This window comes from Antechinus flavipes, chromosome 4 (genome assembly GCF_016432865.1).
Source record: "Antechinus flavipes isolate AdamAnt ecotype Samford, QLD, Australia chromosome 4, AdamAnt_v2, whole genome shotgun sequence".
Taxonomy (NCBI): domain Eukaryota; kingdom Metazoa; phylum Chordata; class Mammalia; order Dasyuromorphia; family Dasyuridae; genus Antechinus; species Antechinus flavipes.
The window spans coordinates 121,733,921-121,756,559 of NC_067401.1; the positions used below are offsets into that span (position 1 = coordinate 121,733,921).

The window sequence follows — 22,639 nt, forward strand, 5'->3', positions numbered from 1 at the left end:
CTGGATATCACAGTGGACCCACAAATTTAGTTGGAATTGAGAATCAAGAATTATGTAAACCAGCTAATTGCTCTGAATTAGGACTTGAAAAATAAGTATAACTTTCAGATATTGTGAGGTCACCTTCCTGCTATAGAATCAGTATCACCCTTAATCAGAGGGTGGAGTTCTATTTGAGGTGATATGGAGAAGTAGGAGGAAGTAAACAGCAGAGATATGAGAACTCAGACAAAGATTTATTTTTGGAAGATAGACTTTCCCCAAGGAAAATGGAAAAGGTTTGAATTAAGGAAATTTTTAGCAAAGAATTATATTAAAACTAAGTTGGACGGCCCTTTAGTACTACAGAATGATTAAAAAAAAAACTATTCTATATAAAATATAAATGAGAATAACTTAATATTTTCTGTAATAGAGCTAGGTGGTATAGTGAATAGAATTCTGGATTTAGAGTCAGGAAGACCTTATTTCAAATCTGGCCCAGCCATTTCCTCAGTTGGCAAATCCCTTATTCTGTTTGCCTCAGTTTCCTTACTGTAAAATGGGGATCCTTGAAAGACTGTCATGAGGATCTAATGAGATAATATTTTTAAAGTATCTGGCATTGTTAAGTAATAGATGTATATGCAAATGTTCATTCTCTTCCTCTAATATTAGAGCTATCCTTTTGTAGTATAGAGGAAAGAATGGGATCTGAATTTGGAGGAATTGGAGTTGAGTGTGCCCCCTGAATAGGCTCCTCTGTGACCTAGAGCAAGTCACTTTGAATCTCTGCTAAAGGAGAGGACTTGGATTAGATAATATCTATGGTCCTTCCTAGTTCTCAAATTTGGAAGGACCAAGGAGAGATAGCAAAGTACAACTCTCCAATGCAGGAATGAGATGCTTATAACCTTTAATGATGATATCCTGCCTTCTTTGCTTATGATTTTCTTATTAATTTTTGATATGAAAATTGGAAGATATGCTTCTGCTTTTTTAACAAGACCTCAATGGACTTGTGGGTTGGATTACAGAAACATTGCCAATATCTTCAGTTCTCATATTTTTGACTTATGAAAATAAACTGGCAAAAAATGTAGAGAACTCAGTTTCCCAAAATTTCAGTTTTTTAATAATAACAAAAATTAAGAACATCAATGCAGTTTTAATTCCTATCAGAGAAATAAATTTATAATTACTGTCTAGAATGTTCTGTAATATACCAAGCATGGTGATTCTACAAGCAAACTAAGGTTTGGCTAATATGTTTTTATATTCCTAAATTAACCAAGTTACTTTAGATATATGCTTTAAAAATATTGAATGACATTTCAGTTTTTGCCCAAACTTCCTTCACTCCTTTTAGCCAGGGTGGAGTTGGGGATAACACAACAGACTTTTTTCATTTTTGTTTTTTTTTCATAGCTTTGACATTTCCAGAAATTTTACATAACTGGTTCTGGAAGAAAGCAAAGTGATTAAAAGTTTGGGTAATGGGTCCTATTAGCAAAGGTCAAAGAGCTGGGATTACATTTTTTAGGAGAAGTGCCAGATTGGATAGTTTCAGATCTCTGATGGGAGACTGTAAGGGAGGGTAAATAGTTATTTTCTGGTAGTTCTGAGAAATAGGACACAAGGAAGCAGGGAGCTGATGATGAACCCATTAGATGGATGGGAATGAAGGAGACTTATTTGGGTGGAAAATACTACATCAAACACTCTTTTAGGACGTGGTATGTCTCATTGGGAGAATTTTCCTTGATTAAGTGCTTGAAAATGCAGACATGATGAATGACCTCTCTGTCATGCTATCATTGGGCTTGTTGCAGTCCAATGGCCTGCTATAAGAATCTACTTCATAACAAGGTCCTTTTTGGTAAATTCTGAGTCACAGTGTTACAGCTATAGAATTTCAAGGGATCTTAGAGCTCAATTAACCCAGCTCCCTCATTTTACAGAGGAAACTGAGAAATTTACCGCCTGGACAACTAATAAGTATCTTTAGGTGGTTCCCAAGGCAAACATACCAAGCACTGACTTCTGAAGTATAGTTATGAGCATCCCCATTAGGGTTTTAGTGGACTGGTGCTATAGAGTTTTACAACACTTTTTAAGAAAAGTATTCAATAGAGAAAAAAATCTTCAATTGAATTTTCATAAAACAGTGATAGTAAACTAAGACTCACAAATAAATGCATGTGAAGTGAACAGTTGATGATGGACAGCCGGAGACTAGGAAATCAAGTCCAGAAGTAAGCCAAAAATCCATAATCATTTCAATATGGTTTGGTGATCCAGGAACTAATGGAAGTTTCTTTCTCCTTCCTCCCTTTTACTTTCAGTCTTTTGTATCTTGCTCTACTTTTCTAATGGTAGCCGACAAGCAAATTACATTCACTTCACCTTCTCATCCTTGTCTTCCCTCTTTCCCTTGCCCCTATACACTTTACCCTCCTTTTTTCCCATGTATACTGAGTTTCTATGAAAGTATTCTAGGAAGGCTCTTTAAAAAATTCAATTGTGTCAATTACATGGACAATCCTCTCCCTCCACTCCCCCCCATCTCAATCAGCAATGGATAACTCAGCAGCATCCCACAGACCGGTGACCCCACTCTAAAAAGGGGATAAGACTGAGTGCTCAGAACCATAAATTCACATAATACCAGGAAACCACTAAAGGGAAACACAGCAGAGACAAATACTCTGTCTCCCCAGTCGGCTTGGAATTCAATACCATTTCTAGGAAGAGCTCTGTAACCAAAAGTATCCTTGGGGGGCTCTGAGACCTGATCTGTGTGGGCTGATGGTAAGGGAGGATTAAGAACAATTTCAGGATTAAAGGTAAAACCTGCAGAAGCAAAAAAAGAAAAGAAAGAAAAGGAAAAAAAAGAAACAGGCCACAAAATACATTGAGAATGTCTATACTTTATCTTCCAAATTATTACCCTGAGTCTACTTTACTCTGTTAAACAATGTTAGTGGCTTTCTATTCTCCTGACACTTTTCTGAACTCTTCGCAGATTCTTAGAGACTGTATATATTTCTCTGAAGGTAATCAAAGCCATGTATGTTTGTGGCTGGTTGTCAAGATGTAGGTCCCTTATAAGAGCATAGGTATTGCACTAGCAGCTACTAATACTACTTGGGGATTATGAAGGGAAAAAACTACCTGTCCCCAGTCCAGGGTTTATTATGAATATTTCTGAGAGGGACAAGCTTGAGAGGGAGCCTTCCACAAAAGTTTTCTTGGGCCTTTAGAATGGAAACTCAGTTCCTCACCTGTAGCTGAGCTGTGGCTGTAAGCATCTTCTGTCTGGCCTGTAGGGCTGTGGATGAGGACATGGAAATTGGCACTGTTTGCCGCAACCACCGAATATCTTCCCACATACAAGATAACTGCAAGATAGGTCATAGGGTCATTTTCTGCATTTAATTTTTTTTTAATTTAAATTTTATTTTATTTAATAATAACTTTGTATTGACAGAATCCATGCCAGGGTAATTTTTTACAACATTATCCCTTGCACTCGCTTATGTTTCGTTTTTTCCCCTCCCTCCCTTCACCCCCACCCCAAGATGGCAAGCAGTCCTATATATGTTAAATATGTTTCTGCATTTAAATTAATATGTCCCTCCTACCCCAACTCCCATTTTCAAAAAATTATTTTGGCTAGTGTATGGCTCAGGTTTTGTATCAAAGTGATGAAAGGGAAATGAAACTTGACCCAGAATGAGTCCTGGGTGTTCTAGAGAAATTTTAATTTCTGTCTAGCTGCAATAGGATTTGAATACTGATAAGTGTAGACAATAATGACTTAATCTGGATCTTTTCCAGTATTACGATTTGAGTAGTGGGATTAAGGGCAAAGTCTGGAGTTAGGGAAACTGAGTTTGAATCTGAATTCTACTACTCATTATTGTATGACTAGGGATAAAACATTTAAGCTTTTTGAGTTATTGCAAAATAAGAGGATTGAACTAGATGCTTCTGAGGTCCTTTTAATCTCTAAGTCTAGGAATCCATTTTGCTTGTTTTGAAATTTTAAAGCATAGCCATTGCTTTGTAGATTTTTCTTGAAATATGAACATATTATGTTTAGAGACAGGGGCATGCTAGTAGAATATTTAACAACTACTCTCTGGAAAGATGTGTTCATGACACATTTAAGTTTAATTTGCAGTATTCACATTTTTCCATTACCTTCTTAAGTGTAGACAATAATCAAAATAAGAATTTAAGTTCTGATTTGTAGCTATTGTAGATTTCCAAGTTATAAATGTGAATACTAAAAATTTAACAGTTAGCTCTCATCAGCCAGTTTAAGCTGGCTCCAGCATACCTATGATTTGAAAGGACCTTAGATCAGGTAATTCAACTACCTCATTTTATTGATGAAAAGGTGGAGGTCCAGAGAGGGATTGTGACACACAGAAAGTGATTAATAAATGCTGTTGACTGACTTGAAAAATTGAAATGTGGAACTCAAGAATAACGGTCAAAGACTTTTTAAAAATTTATTTGACTAAAATTGCTTCTTTTCCAACTCGGGATACACAGACAATGACATGTACTTTTGAGTGAGAATATGAAATAAACCCCCGGTATACCTTTGTGAACCACAGAAAATCTTGCGTAATGGAACTGGAGTGAGAATCATCGATTTCAACAATTGGTATTTGATCTTCATTGGTGACTAACATGTTATCTTTATAATAAAATATAACAGCTATATAGAGTCCCCTAGAAAGAAAAAAATAAGCAAAATAAAACTTCATCCTTAGTCTTCTCTGCCTTCACTAACCCTGAATCAAGGAAAAATATTTTTGCACAGGCCAAATTCTATATAATTATATGTGCTTATGATTCCTGCTAGGTATTTCCAACACTCTAGGGAGAATTAATAGAGAAATTACCATCTTCTCCAAATACTGAGAAGAATAAACTTACTACTCTTGGGGGTTAAAGAAGTCATTGAGGTTGGAAAGTTTCATTTAGCTGCTCCCAAATCAGTGGATTCCTGAGAAGGTAAGATTACAGGTTAGGGTGTTCCTAGAAGCAATACTTAGAACGCACCGTTTTAAGGTCTTCACAAACTTGTTTGAGGAATGGAATAGATGTTTCAAGCTCCTTGAGACTGACTGCTTACGTCCTGTATTCTGTAATTTTGAACTTTCTGAAACACACACACATATACAAAAAAATAGTAAATGAACAAAACCAAACTTGTAGTAGAATTTTAGTATGCCAGAATAGCACTAAGTGTAGAATATGCCTTCCCTTTATTCCTGTTCCTCAGTGTTATTGGGGTGAGAGAAGTTTGTTGTCATTCTTCTTTTTTCTTTTCTCCACTCTTAATGGACCCTAATAGGGATGCTTTAATCTGGACTATTTAATAGCAAGTTTTAATAGGCTTATTCCCTAATTCTAGACTTTTCTCCTTCTAATCCATACAACTGCTAAATTGTTATTCCTAAAGCACTGGTGTGAGCATATCATCCACCTGACTGCTCATTGTTAGTATTGCCTCTAAGGTAAAATCCAATGTTCTCTTTTTGGCATTTAAACTCCTCTACAAGATTCCAATTATTTTTCTAGCCTTACTGTTTTGGTTCAAACATTTTGCACTCCAGCCAAACTGTTCTCCTTGATATTCTCCATACCTAGCAATTCTTTCCTCCCTCCATGCCTTTGCAATTGCTGTGCTCCATGCTCAGAATGAGAAATCTATCCCAACACAATATTGACAGGACCTGATAGTCCATTGTCCCAGAAAGGCTACTGGTAAAGAAGTACATTATGTCAAATCCAAAAGCTGACCTATTCATTTCACATGTGAACAAGATGCCCTAGAAACTCTTCACAACGAGAATAATAACAATGGCTAGCATTCATATATCACTTTAAGATTTACAAAGTGTTTTATCAATATCTTACTATTTTCACAATAACTCCTGGAAGTAGGTGCTCTCACTATTCCCATTTTATAGATGAGGCAACAGAGGCAGCCAAAGCTTGGATTTGCCCAAGGTCACACACCTAGCAAATGTGCGAGGCTAGATTTGAATTTAGGGTTTTTAAAAAACTCTATATTCAGTATTCTATTTATTATGCTATCCAGCTGCTTTAACTGGAAGGTGTGTGTGAACTAGAAAGTGTCTGGTTGCTTATTGTTGGTTTGCTTTTGCTTCAAGATTATCAGGACTTTAGGTGACACTTTGTGGAGCTGGTATCTGTTATCACCATGTCTGCCAAACATTGGTTCCAACAGTGTAGGATTACTCAGGGATTAAGGTGTGCATGAGGGGTGAGGAACAGACAAAATAGTATCCTTCACGACAATGAATTTAGTTAAATACATTAATTAAGTAGTTTAGTTATTTAATTTAGTTAACCTTTAGTTAGAAAGTTTCACACACTTTCTGTTCCAGCCAAACTGGCCTACTGACTCTTCTGTATGAATGACATCCCAGCTCCCATTTCCATGCCTTTGCAAAGTAGTCTACCATATCTGGAGCATATAACCAAAATTCTTCAGAGAGACTTTGAGAATATCCTTCTGTTTCTTCTTCTGATCTCTGTATGAGTACTTGTCTTGTGTGAGTTCTCTATAAAATACTCTTTTAGAAAACATATACTTGGCATTTGAACAACATGGCCAGCCTATCAGAGTTGCACTGTCTGTAGTACAGTTTGAATGCTTGGCAGTTTAACTTGAGAAAGGACTTCAGTGTCCAGGACCAAGATTTATCTTGCAAGATGATCTTCAGAATCTTCTTAAGAAAATTCAAATGGAAGCAATTCAGTTTCCTGGTGTGGTACTGATAGAGTGTTCACGTTTTGCAGGTAACAACAATGAGATCAGCATATTACCTGTGTAGATCTTTGTTTTGCTAGGCAAACTCTCCTATATTTTCCTCTAGAATCTCCCAGATACTGAGCTAGCTCTGGCAATGGGTATAGCAAGATCATCATCTAGGTGTACTTTCCTGGAAAGTATATTGTCAGTAGCATTCAACATTTCTCCATTTGTTGTAATTGATGGTTCCATATGTGAATGGTGTGATGCTGGCTGGTGGAGAACCTCTGTTTTCTTGTCAGGCAAAAATTAGCACAGATGCAGAGAACTGATCCATACTCTCTTGTATCTCAGCCTCAGAGGCTGTGTTGAGTGTAAAATTATCTGTGAACAAAAGTTGTGCACCAGGGGCAGCTAGGTAGATAGAGCATCAGCTCTGAAGTCAGAAGGACCTGAGTTCAAATTTGACCTCAGACATTTAAACTTCCTAGCTGTGGGACTCTGGGCAGGTCACTTAACCCCAATTGCCTCAGCAAAAATAAAAAAAAAGGTGCACATCAGCTCTTTCTACTTTGGTTTGTGCCTTTTTCGAGTTAACTAATTATTAGTGTGGTAGGTGACCTTGATGCCATTTTTATCCTCATTGAAAGTATCCGAAAGCATCACTGAAAACGTGCTAAAAAGCATGGGAGTTAGCACACCATGTTGCTTTTCTCCATTGGTGTCTGGAAAAACATGAGGGTATCCTTTATCTAGAACTCCATGCAAGCATGCAATTATGGATCTGCCATACAATATTGATGAACTTCTCTGAGCAACCAAATTTTGCCATGATTTTCCACAAATCCTCATCATTGATGGTATCAAAGGCCTTGGTTAGATCGATAAATGTTGTGTACAGACCTTTGCTCTGCCCCTGGCATTTCTCCTGGAGTTGTCAGGCAGCAAACACCATAGTATTCCTTGGCTCTTTCTGAAGCTTTAGGTATACCACAATGGGCTTCTCCAGGGTGAAGCATCAGACTATTAAAGAGAACTCTGGCAAGAATCTTGCTGGCAATAATTAGAAGAGAAACCCTCCTGTGATTGATATTTTAATAAAGCAGATGCCAAATGACAGATGTTGGCTCCCCCCCAGAAAGAGGGGGAGGGAGCTTGATGGACTAGATGATGTATCTGATTTGATATGGTAAAATTTAATAGGCATTAATGTCAAATTCTACACATGGGTTAATAAAAAAATCACCTTTATGAATGCAGGATAGGAAAAGCAAGGAAAATTAACAGTTGGTAAGAAAAAAAGATACTATTAGACAATATATGTCCATGGAGTGACATAGTATCAAAATACACTAAATGTGAACTTCGGCTTTGAACAAACTTTCCAGTAAATGCTCAAGCAAGTTAATTTAGAAGGTAAATTATTCCTCAGCCTAATAACTACTCTCATAAAAACAAAACAATATTGATTATTAACACTAGCAAGGGATGTATCCTTTCATATTTGCAATATACTACTGACACTGATCATTGTAATTAATATTTTGTTGAATTCATATATGTTTCAACCATTGTGTGTATTTCTCTACTATCATAATCTTGGATCACTTATTACCCCACATTTCTCTGAGAATTCTTTTATTTCATTATGTTCTTAAGTCTTCTCTAAAGAATTTTCCATAGTAGCTGCTTAAGGCATTCGTAGAAGCCAAGGACTTATTTACAAAATCTCTGAACTGTATATATGTATGGGGGAAGGCAACTTTAAGCTTAAATAGTAATCTTAAGAAAAGTAAAGGGAACACTACTGGATCCACTGAGTAGTAAATTTACCTTATTTTTTCCCCAAGAGGTGGTACGTACAGGATGAAAGTCTAAGAAGGTTCAAGAATGATTTAGAATAATTCACAGATGAATGAATGATGAACATTTATTTAATCCTTACTGTGCTCCAAACATTGAACTTTAAGTGTTGGGGATAAGTATGATACCTAAAAAATAGGAAGGAGAATATGAGCTCCTCATAAACAGAGATGTGAAGGTGACCCTGGACTCTTAAAGGGGATGCTAGTGGAACACCCACATGCTGGTGGATCCTACCAATTTAGGATGACTCTGAGTTTAGGTTTGTTGAGAGGTGATTATCTGAGGACTTAGCCTAACTAAATTCAGAAAAAGCTTTTCACTAAAGCTGAATTGCTACATGATATATTTTTTGTTCACAACTACTTTTCTAAATAATAGATTGAAACTTGAAGTTCAAGTAAATTTTGCCCCTTTCACATAGTGGCTATATGATCCTGGGTATGTCAGCTAACATTTCAGAGCTCTGGTTAACTTCCTAAGACTCTTAAGTTTCAGAGAAGGTGCTGGCCAGAATTGGTAGAGGAAATTCCCTATGATAAAGATATCCCAGGTCCACTCAGGATCCATTAACTCATTATACTAGTTACTATGATATTAATGGAATCATGAATTTTTAAAAGTATTTAACTAGGCTTTCTCATAAATTGCCCCTCTGCATCACTGTTAGAGAAAGAAGAAGGGAGCTTGACCAGAGCTGGGTAATGCAGAGGAACAATATCTTATGTTTTGATATGTAAAGTTTGGAGCATGGAGGGCTGAGCCAAACAGTTAATATCCGTGATAGGCTTTAAGATTCTGTTGGCTGAGGATACTAAACAGCAGAATGAAATCCAAATGATGTCACAACCTTCTTTTTGGACTTGACTATGTTGTTTGGCGCAGAACACTGCCACCAATTAGAAAGATAGCCAAATCTCAAGACAATCACTTTTTACCAAAGATCAGCAAAAATTGTCTTGTGCAAAGAGCAGACTTGGCCACCCCCATCTTTGACAGCCCAAAGGATTGAAACATGGTTGTAATTTGTTCCTGTAGGATTGTGTCATGGAGATAATGAGTGACTGTGGATTTTAATTCTCTAGGTTTTCCAGGGGATTAAGCTTGTGAACAGAAGAATCATACCTCACTTGACCTAGTGATTTCTCCATGCTGGTGGCTTGTGATATTAACCCTTAAGTTAAAGTTCAGAAACTCACTTGAGTTCCTTATACATGTATACTTTTTTCTGAATTAGGAGCATTCTGAGAACTCAGAAGATATACCATAACATACCCTTGGATAGGACATGTCTTACCTCCACAAAATTTTGATAAAAATAACAGATAGCACTTATATAGAAGACTTTAAAGCTCACAAAGTGCTTGATATATGTCATTTGAGTTTCATAACAACCCTGGGAAGGGAGTGCTTCTATTATTTCCACTTTACAGATGAGGAAACTGAGGCTCATAGAGATTAGGCAATTTTCCTAAGGTCACACAGCTAGTAAATATTAGGGGTACAATTTGAAGTCATCTCGTCCTGATTTCAAGTATAACACGCTATGAATTAAAGAGAAGCCCAGTTCTTTACTTGGGTAGACAATGGAAGGGTGCAATTAAATATTGTCATGACATTTCTGGACTTTGGACTTTTTTAGGATCCTCTATGTCTGATACCTAAAAAGTGGCAAGCAGAATATAAACTGTTAGTGAACAGGGAATATTGGAAATTTTACTTTTGTATTCCTAGTATTATGCCAGGGCCTTGTAATGAATTTATAGGCATTTATTAAGAACCAACTATTTGTGAGGAAGGAACAATACAAACTTTTATTATGTACCTACCATATGCCATACATTGTGCTAAGAGCCTTATAATTATTATCTTTTATCCTCATAACAACCAAGCAAGGTAGATAATATTATTATCTCCATTTTACACTTCAGAAAACTGAGGCATAGAGTGGTTAAGTAACTTACTCAAGTTCACACAGATTGTAAGAGTTTGGGATCAGAGATGAACTCAGATGAACTTAGATTTTCTAGATTCCAGGCCCAGTTCACACACACACACACACACACACACACACACACACACACACACACACAAATGTATAGGAAATAAGCTCAAAGTAATTGGGGGGAACTTGAGGCACTAAAAATGGGGCTATCAGGAAAGGCCTATTGTAGGAGTTAGTTTTTGAAGCTGAAATGAGGTTGAAGAAAACCAAGAATTCTTTGAGGTAGAGGTGAAAAGGGGATAAATTTCAGGGACAGTGGTCAGCCTGTGAAGAGGTTCATGGAGCTGACATTTAATCAATGCTTCTGGAATTGAATTAATGATAAAACCTGACATTTGTATAACCTATGGTTGGCAAAATATGACTCTGTCTCTTTCTCATTTGATTCTCAAAACAATCTTGAGGATCATTCAGTCCTTCAGTTAACATTTTAAAAAATGTTTTCTAAGTACCAGGCTGAGGATATAAAGAAAGGCAAAAATAATTCTTACCCACAAGGAATTTGTGGTGGAAACATGTCTATTTAGTTGATAAGAAAACTGAAGCTCATAGGACTGACTTGTTCAAAGTCTTATAGTCAATTAGTAGTATAGTCATAACCTGAACTCAGTTCTTCAGACCCCATCAGGATTGTACTGGGTCCAGTTTGAATCAGCTTATTTGAATCGGCCAGTTGTTAAATTTTCAGTGTGAGCATTTATACTTGGAAATTACCAATGCAATAAATCAGAGCTTCATTTATTATTTTGTGGATTGTATAGACTTAAGAAAGTGATGGAGACATGTCAGTAATTTAGATTAAACTTAAAAGTATATCATGGATACATTTATTCAGAGAATCACCTGTTAAAAATATTTACCAGCACGGCTCTGACTCTGAGTACTCATTGAGAAGAGAGGTGGTATGCCAGAGAATTGAGGATCCTTGTCTTCCTTCTAATAATTAATTGGTTCTGTGTTCATGGGCAAGTCACTTTACTTTGGAATTAGTCTCAGTCTGAGATCAGAGTGAATATAACATTGACATCACTTACTTCATAGATTCATGAGGCTCCAATGGCATGTATAATGAACTTTGGAAACCTTACAGCTTGATATCAATGTGAACAGCATGTGTCTTTTCACTGAACCATGAACAAATGATTCTGACTTCATTCACCTGGAGCCATGAGGAAGAGTCATATAGAATCAGTTGAGGTCTACCTCTCAAATATATAAAGTCATTCATTCCTACCCTTCTGTTGGGTTATCTGATTTTAGAACATGCAGTGCATTTCAAGGCTTAATAAGTCTTCTTTTGAGGAATTTCTTTCATGGACCTAGCCCTGGATGGCAGGATAAAAACAACAACAATAATATCAACTAGCATATGTATAGTGTACATTGTGTGCCAGACACTGGTGCTACCCACTTTATAAATATTCTCATTTGATCCTGTAGGAGACTAGTGATATTGTTATACCTGCATTTTAGAGGAAAGTGAATTACCTAAGTTCCCATGGTTAGTGAGTGTCTAAGATGAAATTTGAATTCATCTCTTCTTGACTCCAGGTTCAATGCTCTATGCAATGTACTACCTAGGTTCTAGGAATCTAAGAACAGAAGGTCCTCAGAGGCTAATTAGTCCAAATCCGTTGTCGTATAGATGAGTAAACTGAGACTCAGAATAGATACGTGACTGGCGGAAGGTGGTTCAGGGACCTAAATCCTAACTGTTCAGGCTTAGTATTGTCTAATTCCTTCAGGAGAAGGATCTACAGAGAGAAGGTTGAGTGGGAATAGCTGATTAATTATTTCATTCCTGATTATCCATGGTTAAGAGGTTACAAGGAGGAAAACATCCATCAAATTCCAGATATAATTTGACTTATCTTTAGAGTCAAGTACTTCACTATTCCTCTTTCTGGTAGAGATCAGTCTTTATTGAAATTCCTCAAACTACTTATAGGGCTGTTAGGTGGTATAGTGGAAAGAGCACCAGGATTGCTGTGGTAAGGAAGACCTGATGTCAAATCTGTATTCAGGCATTTCCTAGCTCTGTGATTCTGGGTAAGTAGGTTAGCCCTATTTGCCTCAGTTTTCTCATCTGTAAAATGATATAGAGAAGCAATGGCAAACCACTCCAGTATCTTTGCCAAGAAAATCCCCAAAGGGGTCACGAAGAATTAGACACAACCAAAAAATGACTGAATAACAACAAACAAAACTGCTAAAAGTAATAAAGCTTGATCTGATTTGCTTATACTCTTTTTCTTTATTTAACTTATGATAAACAGTGAGCAGGGCAATAATGTTCAAGAATGTCAAATCACTCTCCCTTTCCTGGCCTCAATTTACTCCTTTGTAAAATGAGAGGATTAAACTAAAAGCTCTCTCTTAAATCTTATGGTTTTGTGATTCTGTGAAAAACAACAGGCAACACCAGTTCTTCTATATTAGAGGCTTTGTAATATAGTGGAAAGAAACTGACTTGGAATCTAAAGATTTGGGATTAAATCTTGATACTTAATAGTCATGTATCCATGGAAAAATTGTTGTGTCTCTCAAGTCATCCACAAAATGAAAATAATCATACTGATACTATATATCTCATAGAAATATTCTGAGGAAAATGTATTATAAAGTATGAAGCAACAAAATTATATAGGTTGTGATTATGATGATTAGGTAGCTCTCTCTCCTATTTATATTATACTTTATAGAAACAATGCCTTAGCACACATTTTTTGATCTGATTAATCCTCATGGATGAAGTAAATAGCATTCCCTAGGGTAGAATCACTCAGTTTTACCCTAGGGAATTGATTTTAGAGGGCATGACCCCATTTGGGGTTTTCTTTCATTCTTTTAAAAAATTTTCTTTTTAACTTATGGAATAAAAGGTATTTCCATAAAAAAGATGATTGCATATGAAACTATAAATCTACTATGTTCAACTTGCTGTTCTTTTCAAATACACAACAAAATTATCATGTAAATTTCTACCCTCTCCCTAAGAGATAGTTACCTTTAGACATGAATAACTATATAAGTAAAGATACTATAATAGTTTGCCATTTCCTTTTCCATTTCTCTCATTTTACAGCTGAGGAGGAACTGAGACAAACAGGGTCAAATGACTTGCCCAGTGTCACACTAATAATAAGAGATTGAAGTGGGATTTGAATTTCTTGACTCTAAGCTTTGCATTTTACCCACTGTGCCACCTAGCTGCCCTGCAGGCAGGATTCCATTTTTATATCATATAGTTAAATAGTTAAGCCCAAGGTTCTTTGGCTATTAATTGACTTTCTGACTTGCATGCTGGTATGTATCTCCATAACTCAGATTTGCTCAGCAATCTCTGTATACATCAGTCATGAGATCCTAGACTGAGAAGCTTAAAGGAAGGGACCTTCCAGGTCTTAGAGGCCAAACTCTCTTATTTTCCAGAAAAAGAAATTAGTGAAGAGAGAAATGAAGCGCACTCTGTTCAGTTAGGAGGCTCATACACAGTTGCGTGTGATCCAGGATGCTCTGGGGTGAACCCTCTGTCTACAGTTGACTCTCAAACCTCTTCCAAGTACATTGATGTTGATTGAGCCCCTGCTTGGGAAAAGATAATTATTTGGGGGTGGGCAAAGACTGTTTCCAGTTGGAACTGGAATGTCAGAACATATTTGTTGCCATGACTATGCTGGGGTGATGTGGAGTTTTGGCTAATCTTTGGTCTGCCTTGTTTGTATTTGATCTAAAGTCAGTGAACATTCTTTGGTTTCAGCCATGGATTTCAGAGCATGGCGCTGCTGCTGCTGCTGCTGAGCTCTCCTCAGCTGAGAGTGCCATGGGTGATAGAGCATGGAAGATGAAAATGTTATGGCAGCTTGATTCCTCCAAATAAAGCTAAGTGCTTCTGCCACGAATCATTACCCATATTGGAAACCTGATCTGATCCCAGCTGAGCAGCCCACCAAGAGAAGAACTGTACTAAGAGCTTCTTTAGCTAGAAGGGAATACTGGCTTTGGAGTCAGGGGACTAGAGTTCTAATTCTGCTTCTCTCAGTTAGTTTCAAGTAACCAAATGATGCAGTGGTTAGAGTAATGGACTTGGAATGTAAAAACTGATGTTGTTGTCTAGTCGTTTCAATTCTGTCTGACTCTTTGTGACCCCATTTGGGGTCACAAAATCACTGGAGAGATTTGCCCTTTCCTTCCCCAGCTCATTTTACAAATGAGGAAACTGAGGCAAACAAGGTTAAGTGACTTGATTGGATAGTTAGAAACTGAGATCAGAATTGAACTTGGGTCTTCCTATCTCCATCTCCTGTCTGGAGTCAGGAAAACTTCTAATCCAGCCTCAGAAACTTATTAGTTTCCTAATCCTGATCAAGTCACATAAGCATTCTTAGCATTCATATACTTATCTATAAAATGGGGATAATAATAAAACTTCTTCCCAGGGTAGCTGTGAGAATAAAGTAAGAAAATATTCGAAAAGTACTTTCTGAACCTTAAAAGCCCTGTATAAATACCAGGTGTTATTAGTATTATAACTTACTACCTGTGTATCCTTGGGCAAACCATTTCACCCCAGATTTTGCTGTAAAATGAAAAGCATTATATTCTAGAGAATTCTTAAATCTATTTCCTCCCTTAATTCTTGTGCCTTACCTCTGTCAATCATTTTCTGTTTATCCTGTCTATAGATCAAACATATGCATTTATATGAATGTTTTCTCCATTAGACTGTGAGATTCTTGAAAGCAGAGACTTCCTTTTTTTGCCTTCCTTTATATTCCCAGTACTTAATACAGTGCTGGGTACAGAGTAGATGCTTAATATTTATTGACTGCAAGATTTTTTTGTGTGTGTCATGGATTATTATGTCAGTGTAGTAAAGCCTATGAATCCCTTCTCAGAATAAAGCTGTTAGCATTCATAATGGAAGGAAATGCTAATTTTGGTTTGAGGCTAGTGAAAATAAAGATGTAATTGTCTAAGTCCTCCAAGTCATAGACTGACTCTCTGAAATTTGTCCGCAGATTTCTTGGGCATTTTTGGACCCTAGGTTAAGAACTACTGAACTAGATGCCTTCTGAGATCTTGTTGATCCCAATTCCTATGAATTATGAAATGCCAAAGTATAGGTTGGCTCTGCAGTTCAAAGGCTCAAGCTATGTTTGTCACTGGCTGAAGACATGTCTAGGGTGAAGCTCAAAGTCATTATTTCTATCTAGTTGGTAGTAGGAGAGCTAATCAGCTCTCAATGGAGACACCAGGGAACAACTCTGGGACGTGGCAAAGTTCTTTCCTTTCTTCCCAAGCCATTATTCCTGCATATTTTGTGTGTACCCCAAACTTCTAGACTCCATTGATGATTTCTGCAGGAGACACATTCAACAGGGAGAAAACTTAAAGCATTTTCTTCTCCCCCCTTTCTGTGCTTGTTTTTAAATTGTTCCTATGGAGAAAGGGGAGAGACAGAGGAGGAAAGGAGGGGGTAAAGGAGGAAAGGGGATAGAAGGGGAGGCTCATCTTAAGGGTTAAAGCAAGATAGTGCTGTAAAGTGATTCCAGATGTACCAATATTAATATCTTTCTCTCCCTGATGAATGAGAAGGTATGACCCAGTTAGGAAACTGCTAAAATTACAGGCGCCACTGAGACCTCAGCTGATGCCCTACCACACAGATTTTTATCCTTACCCCGGCAACTGTAATGCTGATGAGCAGCCCGGATCTGCTGGAGCAGACGCTCCAAAGCTTCATTCTGTCCCTTGTGTCTGGGCTCTCTGCCGTCATAGTCTTTCCAGTCTATTGAACAAAAGAAACAAACAGAATGAAACATACGGGAGAAGAGGGAGTGCTCTTCTCACTCTGCTCTGGAAGTAATGACTGTGCTTTTTGCACATTTTTAGGAGGTGATTGCTCCAGCACTCAAAACATTATGGAGAGCTAAGAGTTAATGCCAATGGCTCCACTGACTGCCATTTCTCAGAGTCTAGCCCTGTCCTACCCCTCTTCTGGGGCAAAACAATCCTAATTGGTTTGGGTTGGGTTCAGTTGTCTTAGGACAGAACAAAATGGAAAGCTAAAGGAAAGGATGGAGTCTGACAATCCAATTGCCCTCGGATTCCCTATCTTCTTTTCCCCAAAGCCCTAACCCCATCCTGAAGGGAGGGGGGGAAAGGACGGGAATGGCCCAGACGAGATGAAATTCATGTTCCCAATGCTTTTATTGTAGCTTTCACACTTTTGGCCAAATTGAAGTTTCTTTCCAAGGAAAGAGTGCACATCAGATGCCAAGAAATAGAAATCTACATTTTGCTCTAATGAATGTCTGCTTTCGTTGGCTGGCACAAGAATCCTGTAGAGATTCTGAGCCACCAACCACCCTGTCTGTTCAGGCTCTAAACATACAGTATTAACTTACATAGCAAATTCAAATTGTAGTGCCCATTTGAGTAACACCACCCTCCCCACCACCCACCTCTACTCATTCCCTGAAATTTCATTCCATTGGTTTTAATGGAGATCAAAAGTAATAATTCTTACAGGACTGGCATCAATATTGAAATTGTGCTGTCTGTGGCTTCTGATTTTTCAGCAGGTCAGGAGCTTCCATTATTTTCTCTCTCCCCTTGATTATAATCCCTCCCTATCCACCCCCTCAATTCATTTCTGAATTTATGTTACAGATGCATCAAATTTTAAGACACTCTCTAAAAAAACATATGAGTTCTAACTTAAATTTAATATAGATATTTAATATCCCTCTCATCAGGCAGACACCTATTTAGTTGAGGAGCCTCCATCACTGTCTTTAACAGAAGTCATGTGAAGTTATATTACATGAAATTTATCTTCAATAACTAACATCATAATAATATGATCCACAAAAACTCAGTGATTCAGGAATCACTCTCAGTGAAGTTTACTTTCCTTTCCTTTTAAGTCCAGGTCTCTAAGTTCTATCTGGACTCCTTTTCATTATATCAGACCCTTAGGAAGATAGAATTTTAGTATATGAAAGGATTGGAATATTGGGAATGGTGTTAAGGGGCAAGGAATTGAGATAAATCTCTAGAGTGCCCCACAATACCCCTTCTAGAGCCTGGATCCTTGGGTTCTACTTTTGGCTGGCTACTAATTAGATGTATAATTGGCCAAATCATTTCTCTTTGGATCCCAATGTTCCCTTTATTTTAAATAAAGAAAATGAAAAATGACTATTCTAAATACCTAAATTAATTACAAGAACATATGAAGAAAGATACTATTTATATCCAGAAAAAGAACTGATAAGTAGAAGTATATATAGAATGATTTTGCATATATAAATATATATGTATATACATATATACATATATTTGTGTCTAATGATGACCATCTCTAGGATGAAAGGAAGGGAATATGAAAAAGAAATTTACATGATAACTTTGTTGTATAGTTAAAATAACAAGTTGTATGTAGTATATTTACAGAGTTATTTGCAATCACCTTTTTTATTATATTATGTTATAGAAAAGCTTGCTTTATTCCACAAATTTAAAGCAACAAGAACAAAAAAACAAGGGGTTTATAATCATCTTTGTGTCATGGACTTCTGGGATACTTTTGTGAAGCTTGTGGAACTCTTTCCAGAGGAATGATTTTAAAAGCATGAAGTAGAATACATAAGATTAGAAAGGAAACCAATAATATTGAAGTACAATTATCAAAATATTTGCAAAAAAATCATGGACTTCAGGTTAGGATTCCCTGTTCTAAATGACCTCTAAACCCTTTATGACTTTAGAGTTTATGATCTTAGAGAAAGTCTTTCTATGTGCACTAACACATATATGAATAGACTTTATAGATGAGGAAACTGAAATTCAGAGAGATGAATAATTTTAACTATGTCACAGAGAGAGTGAATAGCAGTAACAACAGTAGAATTTGTTTCCTGACCTCACAGTTCTAGAATTCTATAATGGAAAGAGGATTGAACTTGCGAGGTGAGGAATTGGGTTGAAACTTAATGTGGGACCTATCCTAGTCACAGGAATGAATCTCAAACTTACTCTTCTTTCCTAAAATACTGTGGTATCCTAACTCTTCATTAGAAAAGGGCAGAAAAGACAAAAATTTTAGGGGAGTGGTTTTGAGATTTTGAATAATATATTTCCTCATTGTTTCTCTATCCATCTAGTCTTTAACAGGACTTGGCACTTAGTGAACCATACTTGGTTTTCTTTCATTTATTCACTCATTCATTCATTAATTCAATGACCTTTGACATTTGCATAAATAGGAAAAATTGTCATTCCTTGTTAATTCTCAAGGGATGATTTTTCTCCAAAGTACATTCCATTTTTTTTTTTATAATGATAAACCAAATGAAGATAGGCAGCCAAGATTGCTTTCTCTGGTCAGACTCCCAGGAGGCTAAACGATCTTATCACCCTATAAAGACCAAAAAGTTCTATTGCGAAAATCAACGTTCCCCTCAAAGTGTGGAGAGATATGATGCAGCCAGCTCCCTGTGGCAGGGAGCATGATTACGTCAGGAACCAGCTTCCTCTCATGACTTTTATGATACATTTATAAAAAAAAAAAAGCAAATGCAAAAATAGGAGCCCAAAGTGAGTGGTCTACACTATGCCAAGAGTTTTGGAAAGAATGAGTTTTCTCAGAGATGTTTGGAAGCCTTTGACTCCTACATAAAATAGGAGACTTCAGGGATGAGGGAGAAAATTGGAAATATATTACAGAAATCCGTAAACCTGACAAGGAACCGACTCAGTGTGGGAGGAAAAGCCCATATTGTTCTACATAATACAGTTCACTGTTCTTGTAATGAGATACTTAGGTTCTAACACAATGCAAAGCTTACATTTGCCTGTGATATTAAGTCTTTCCTGATCATAACTCAGACAAGTCTGTCTGGGTCCTTTTCTCATATTATGGAGGGTACCATATAACATAAGTCTATAAAAACACATTAAGACCTTTTTAAAAAAACAACTAAACACTTTAATAGTGAGCTGGAACATATTACAGAATTTCCAATTACTCTGTCATGTTAGAATACACGATCCCATAATAAATATTGAAATACTGAAAAATCTGATGCTCACAATTTCATGCTTTGTTTCTAAACAGAACCAGCATTTAAAAAAATTGAATCTTCAGAATGATAGGGGATATTCACAGCAATTAGGCTTAAATGATGAGACTTCAATCTTGCCCATCAGCTAGAAGGACAAAGTTCACTATCATTGAAAGCTTTCTAGCTTTACTTCTTAGCTGGTCTATAAGGATAGCAGCCTCCACTCTGTGCAGGGAAATGTGTCTGAAAGAAAGATACATCTCAACTCCAGCACAACAAACATTCACAAAACTGAATATTTGAAGGGAGAGAAAAATCAGTCAAGAGAATGTGAAATATATTATTTCTCATGCTAATTGAGGGTATGTTTGTTAGTATTTTTAGAACTTGTCTCTTACTGTTGCTTGAGTCATATCATAGATTAAGTTTTGAACTACAGGTACCTTAGAGCCCAACAAATGAGTAAACTAAGTCCCAGAGGGGTTAAGTGATTTGCCCAAAGTCACACAGCTAATAAGTGGCAAAGCAAGATGTCTTTTATTTTTTAATATGTGATGTGGGATTGACCAATAAATCCAGTCCACATGAACCTACATAGAATGTCTGTGTCTAACCCAAATACTTTGTGGGGATTGCATCAGCCATTCATTCTTAGTGGGAACATAAGGATTAAGCTTATTGCCCAGTCCCCTATTACATATGAATTTGACAAACATTAATAAACATGAACATATTCACATACAAAGAAAACAGAAAAAAGATTATATATGAAACCATGAATTTCTATTGCATATAGTTTGTTTTTAAAAGTATGTATTAAATCTAATACTTTGATACCTGCACAGCTCTGTATTTGTGGCCCCTTCTTGTGTTCCTGTGTGTATTTTAAATATTTCATTGATTCTCATTTTTTTCTTTTCTTCCTTTTAAAAATAATTGCTTATATTCCCCTTTATAACTCCCCTCCAAAAATACTTTTCTTATAAAAAATACAAGACTAGTCTAACAAAGAAAATCTACATATTTGCATCTGAAAATATGTCTCATTTTGTGTCTTTAGTCCATCACTTCTCTGATAAGTAGGAATAATGATTTAATATCAGTTTCATCATTGCATCAATCAGAGTTTTTAAGACTTCAAAGTTATTTTTCTTTACAATATGATAGTAATTTCCTAAATTGTTCTCTTGGTTCTTTTCACTTCAAACCGCATCAGTTCATGCAAGTCTTCCTATGGTTCAATAAATTTCTCTTTTGTAATTTTTTATGACAATTATATTCCATTACATTTACATACCCTAATTTGCTAAATTATTCCACAACTGATGGATAACTTATTTGTTTCTACTCCTTTTTTTTTAAGACAAAGGTGCTCTTGTAAAGATTTCTATAGAAACAGTTGCTTTCCATCTTCTCTTTGTGGAGGGATGGAGGGAGGGAGGGACTAATATACTTAATAGTATTATTATTGGGTCAAAAGTTTGCATTGTTTAGTGATATTTGGGGTATAGTTCAAATTCACTTCCAGAATGGTTGGACTACCTTACATCTTCATCAACAGTATATTAGTGTGCCTATATACCCATTGCTACTTCACAACTGCCATGGAAGTAAAGTGGTACTCCAGCCTGTTTTCACCTAACCCATGATCCAATTACTGATTATTATTCTTTTTTTCTTTTTAATCCTCATTTTATCATTTATCTTCCAATGTTGAAGATTGTTTTGTTTGTGATGTGATTCTACACTCCTTTTTGAACCTCATTCTCCCCATACCCATCTATTTCCTTTTTGAACTTAATGTATTTCCACATTGAACTGTGCATACATGTATATGCATTAACACATTAACAATGTATATGCATTTGATTCATATTTGTCTGGTTCAGATAAAAATGAAGTTCATGAGAGTCTCACTCCTCCAATTCTTTACTTTCATGCTTGCATTTTCCTTCCAAACATCCCATATATGAAAAACATTGATCCTCCCTATTTTTCTTATTTTCTTCATTAGTATATTCCTATTCCTCTCCATTCTTCCCCCTTAAAAATATATGAAATAGTACAAAATCATGTCCAAATTCCTGTGTCTGTCTTTCTTAATTCTTTTTATAACCTTTGGAAATAGTGGAATTCTGAAAGAATACTTATTTCTTTTCCTCCACTAGAAGTTAAGCACCTTATCATCATTTAGCTTCATCCAATTGTTTATATATATTTGCCTTTCTAATTTGCTTTTGTTTCTTTTCTCTCAGATTTCAAAGATTCTACTCGGTTCTTATTTTTTTCATCAGGAATATCTCAAAGTTTCTTTTTATTTTATTAAAGTTAGCCTTTTCTTTTGTTAACTTCATACTCAGTTTTATTGGGGTAAATTATTCTTGGTTACAAGCCTTTATCTTTCAGATGATCATATTACAATATTTTCTCTCCTTTAATGTCATTGCAGCAAAGTCTTGTGTGATGCTAATTGTGGTTTCTTGGTATTTGAAATATTTCTCTCTGACTGCCTGCAATATTTTTTCTCCTTTGACATAAAAGTTCTGCATTTTGGCTATGACACTCCTGGTGTTTTCAATTAAGGTTTTCACATTCTTTCAGGATGTTTCTGGTGGTTTCTTTCTATCTTTACATTGCCTTTTAATTCTAATAGATATGGGTAGTTAACTTTTGTGATTTCTTGAAATCCAAGTTTTTTTGTTGGGTCATGGTTTTTAGTGATTCTGTTAGGTCTTAAATTATCTCTCTTTGATCTATTTTACAGGTCTGTTGTTTTTGACAGTGGATGACTTATATATACTTTATGCACTTCTTTTCCCAGTTTAAAAAAATCTTTGTACTATTATTTATTACCTAATTAAATCACGGTATTCTGTTTGTTCCATTGTATTTTTCAAGGACCTTCTCTAAACTATTTAT

General features: G+C 36.2%; 1 protein-coding gene across 1 annotated transcript in view; it reads right to left on the reverse strand.

Annotated features, from left to right (window-relative positions):
- ANKFN1 (ankyrin repeat and fibronectin type III domain containing 1) overlaps positions 1–22,639 on the reverse strand; it is a 405,379-nt gene that overhangs the window by 49,829 nt on the left and 332,911 nt on the right. Inside the window, exons 10-13 of the mRNA XM_051994242.1 lie at positions 16,333–16,440; positions 5,059–5,158; positions 4,593–4,725; positions 3,264–3,380 (exon numbers count right to left, since the gene is read on the reverse strand). Of these exons, the coding sequence (XP_051850202.1) occupies positions 3,264–3,380; positions 4,593–4,725; positions 5,059–5,158; positions 16,333–16,440 (458 nt within the window). The remainder of the gene's footprint in view (positions 1–3,263; positions 3,381–4,592; positions 4,726–5,058; positions 5,159–16,332; positions 16,441–22,639) is intronic.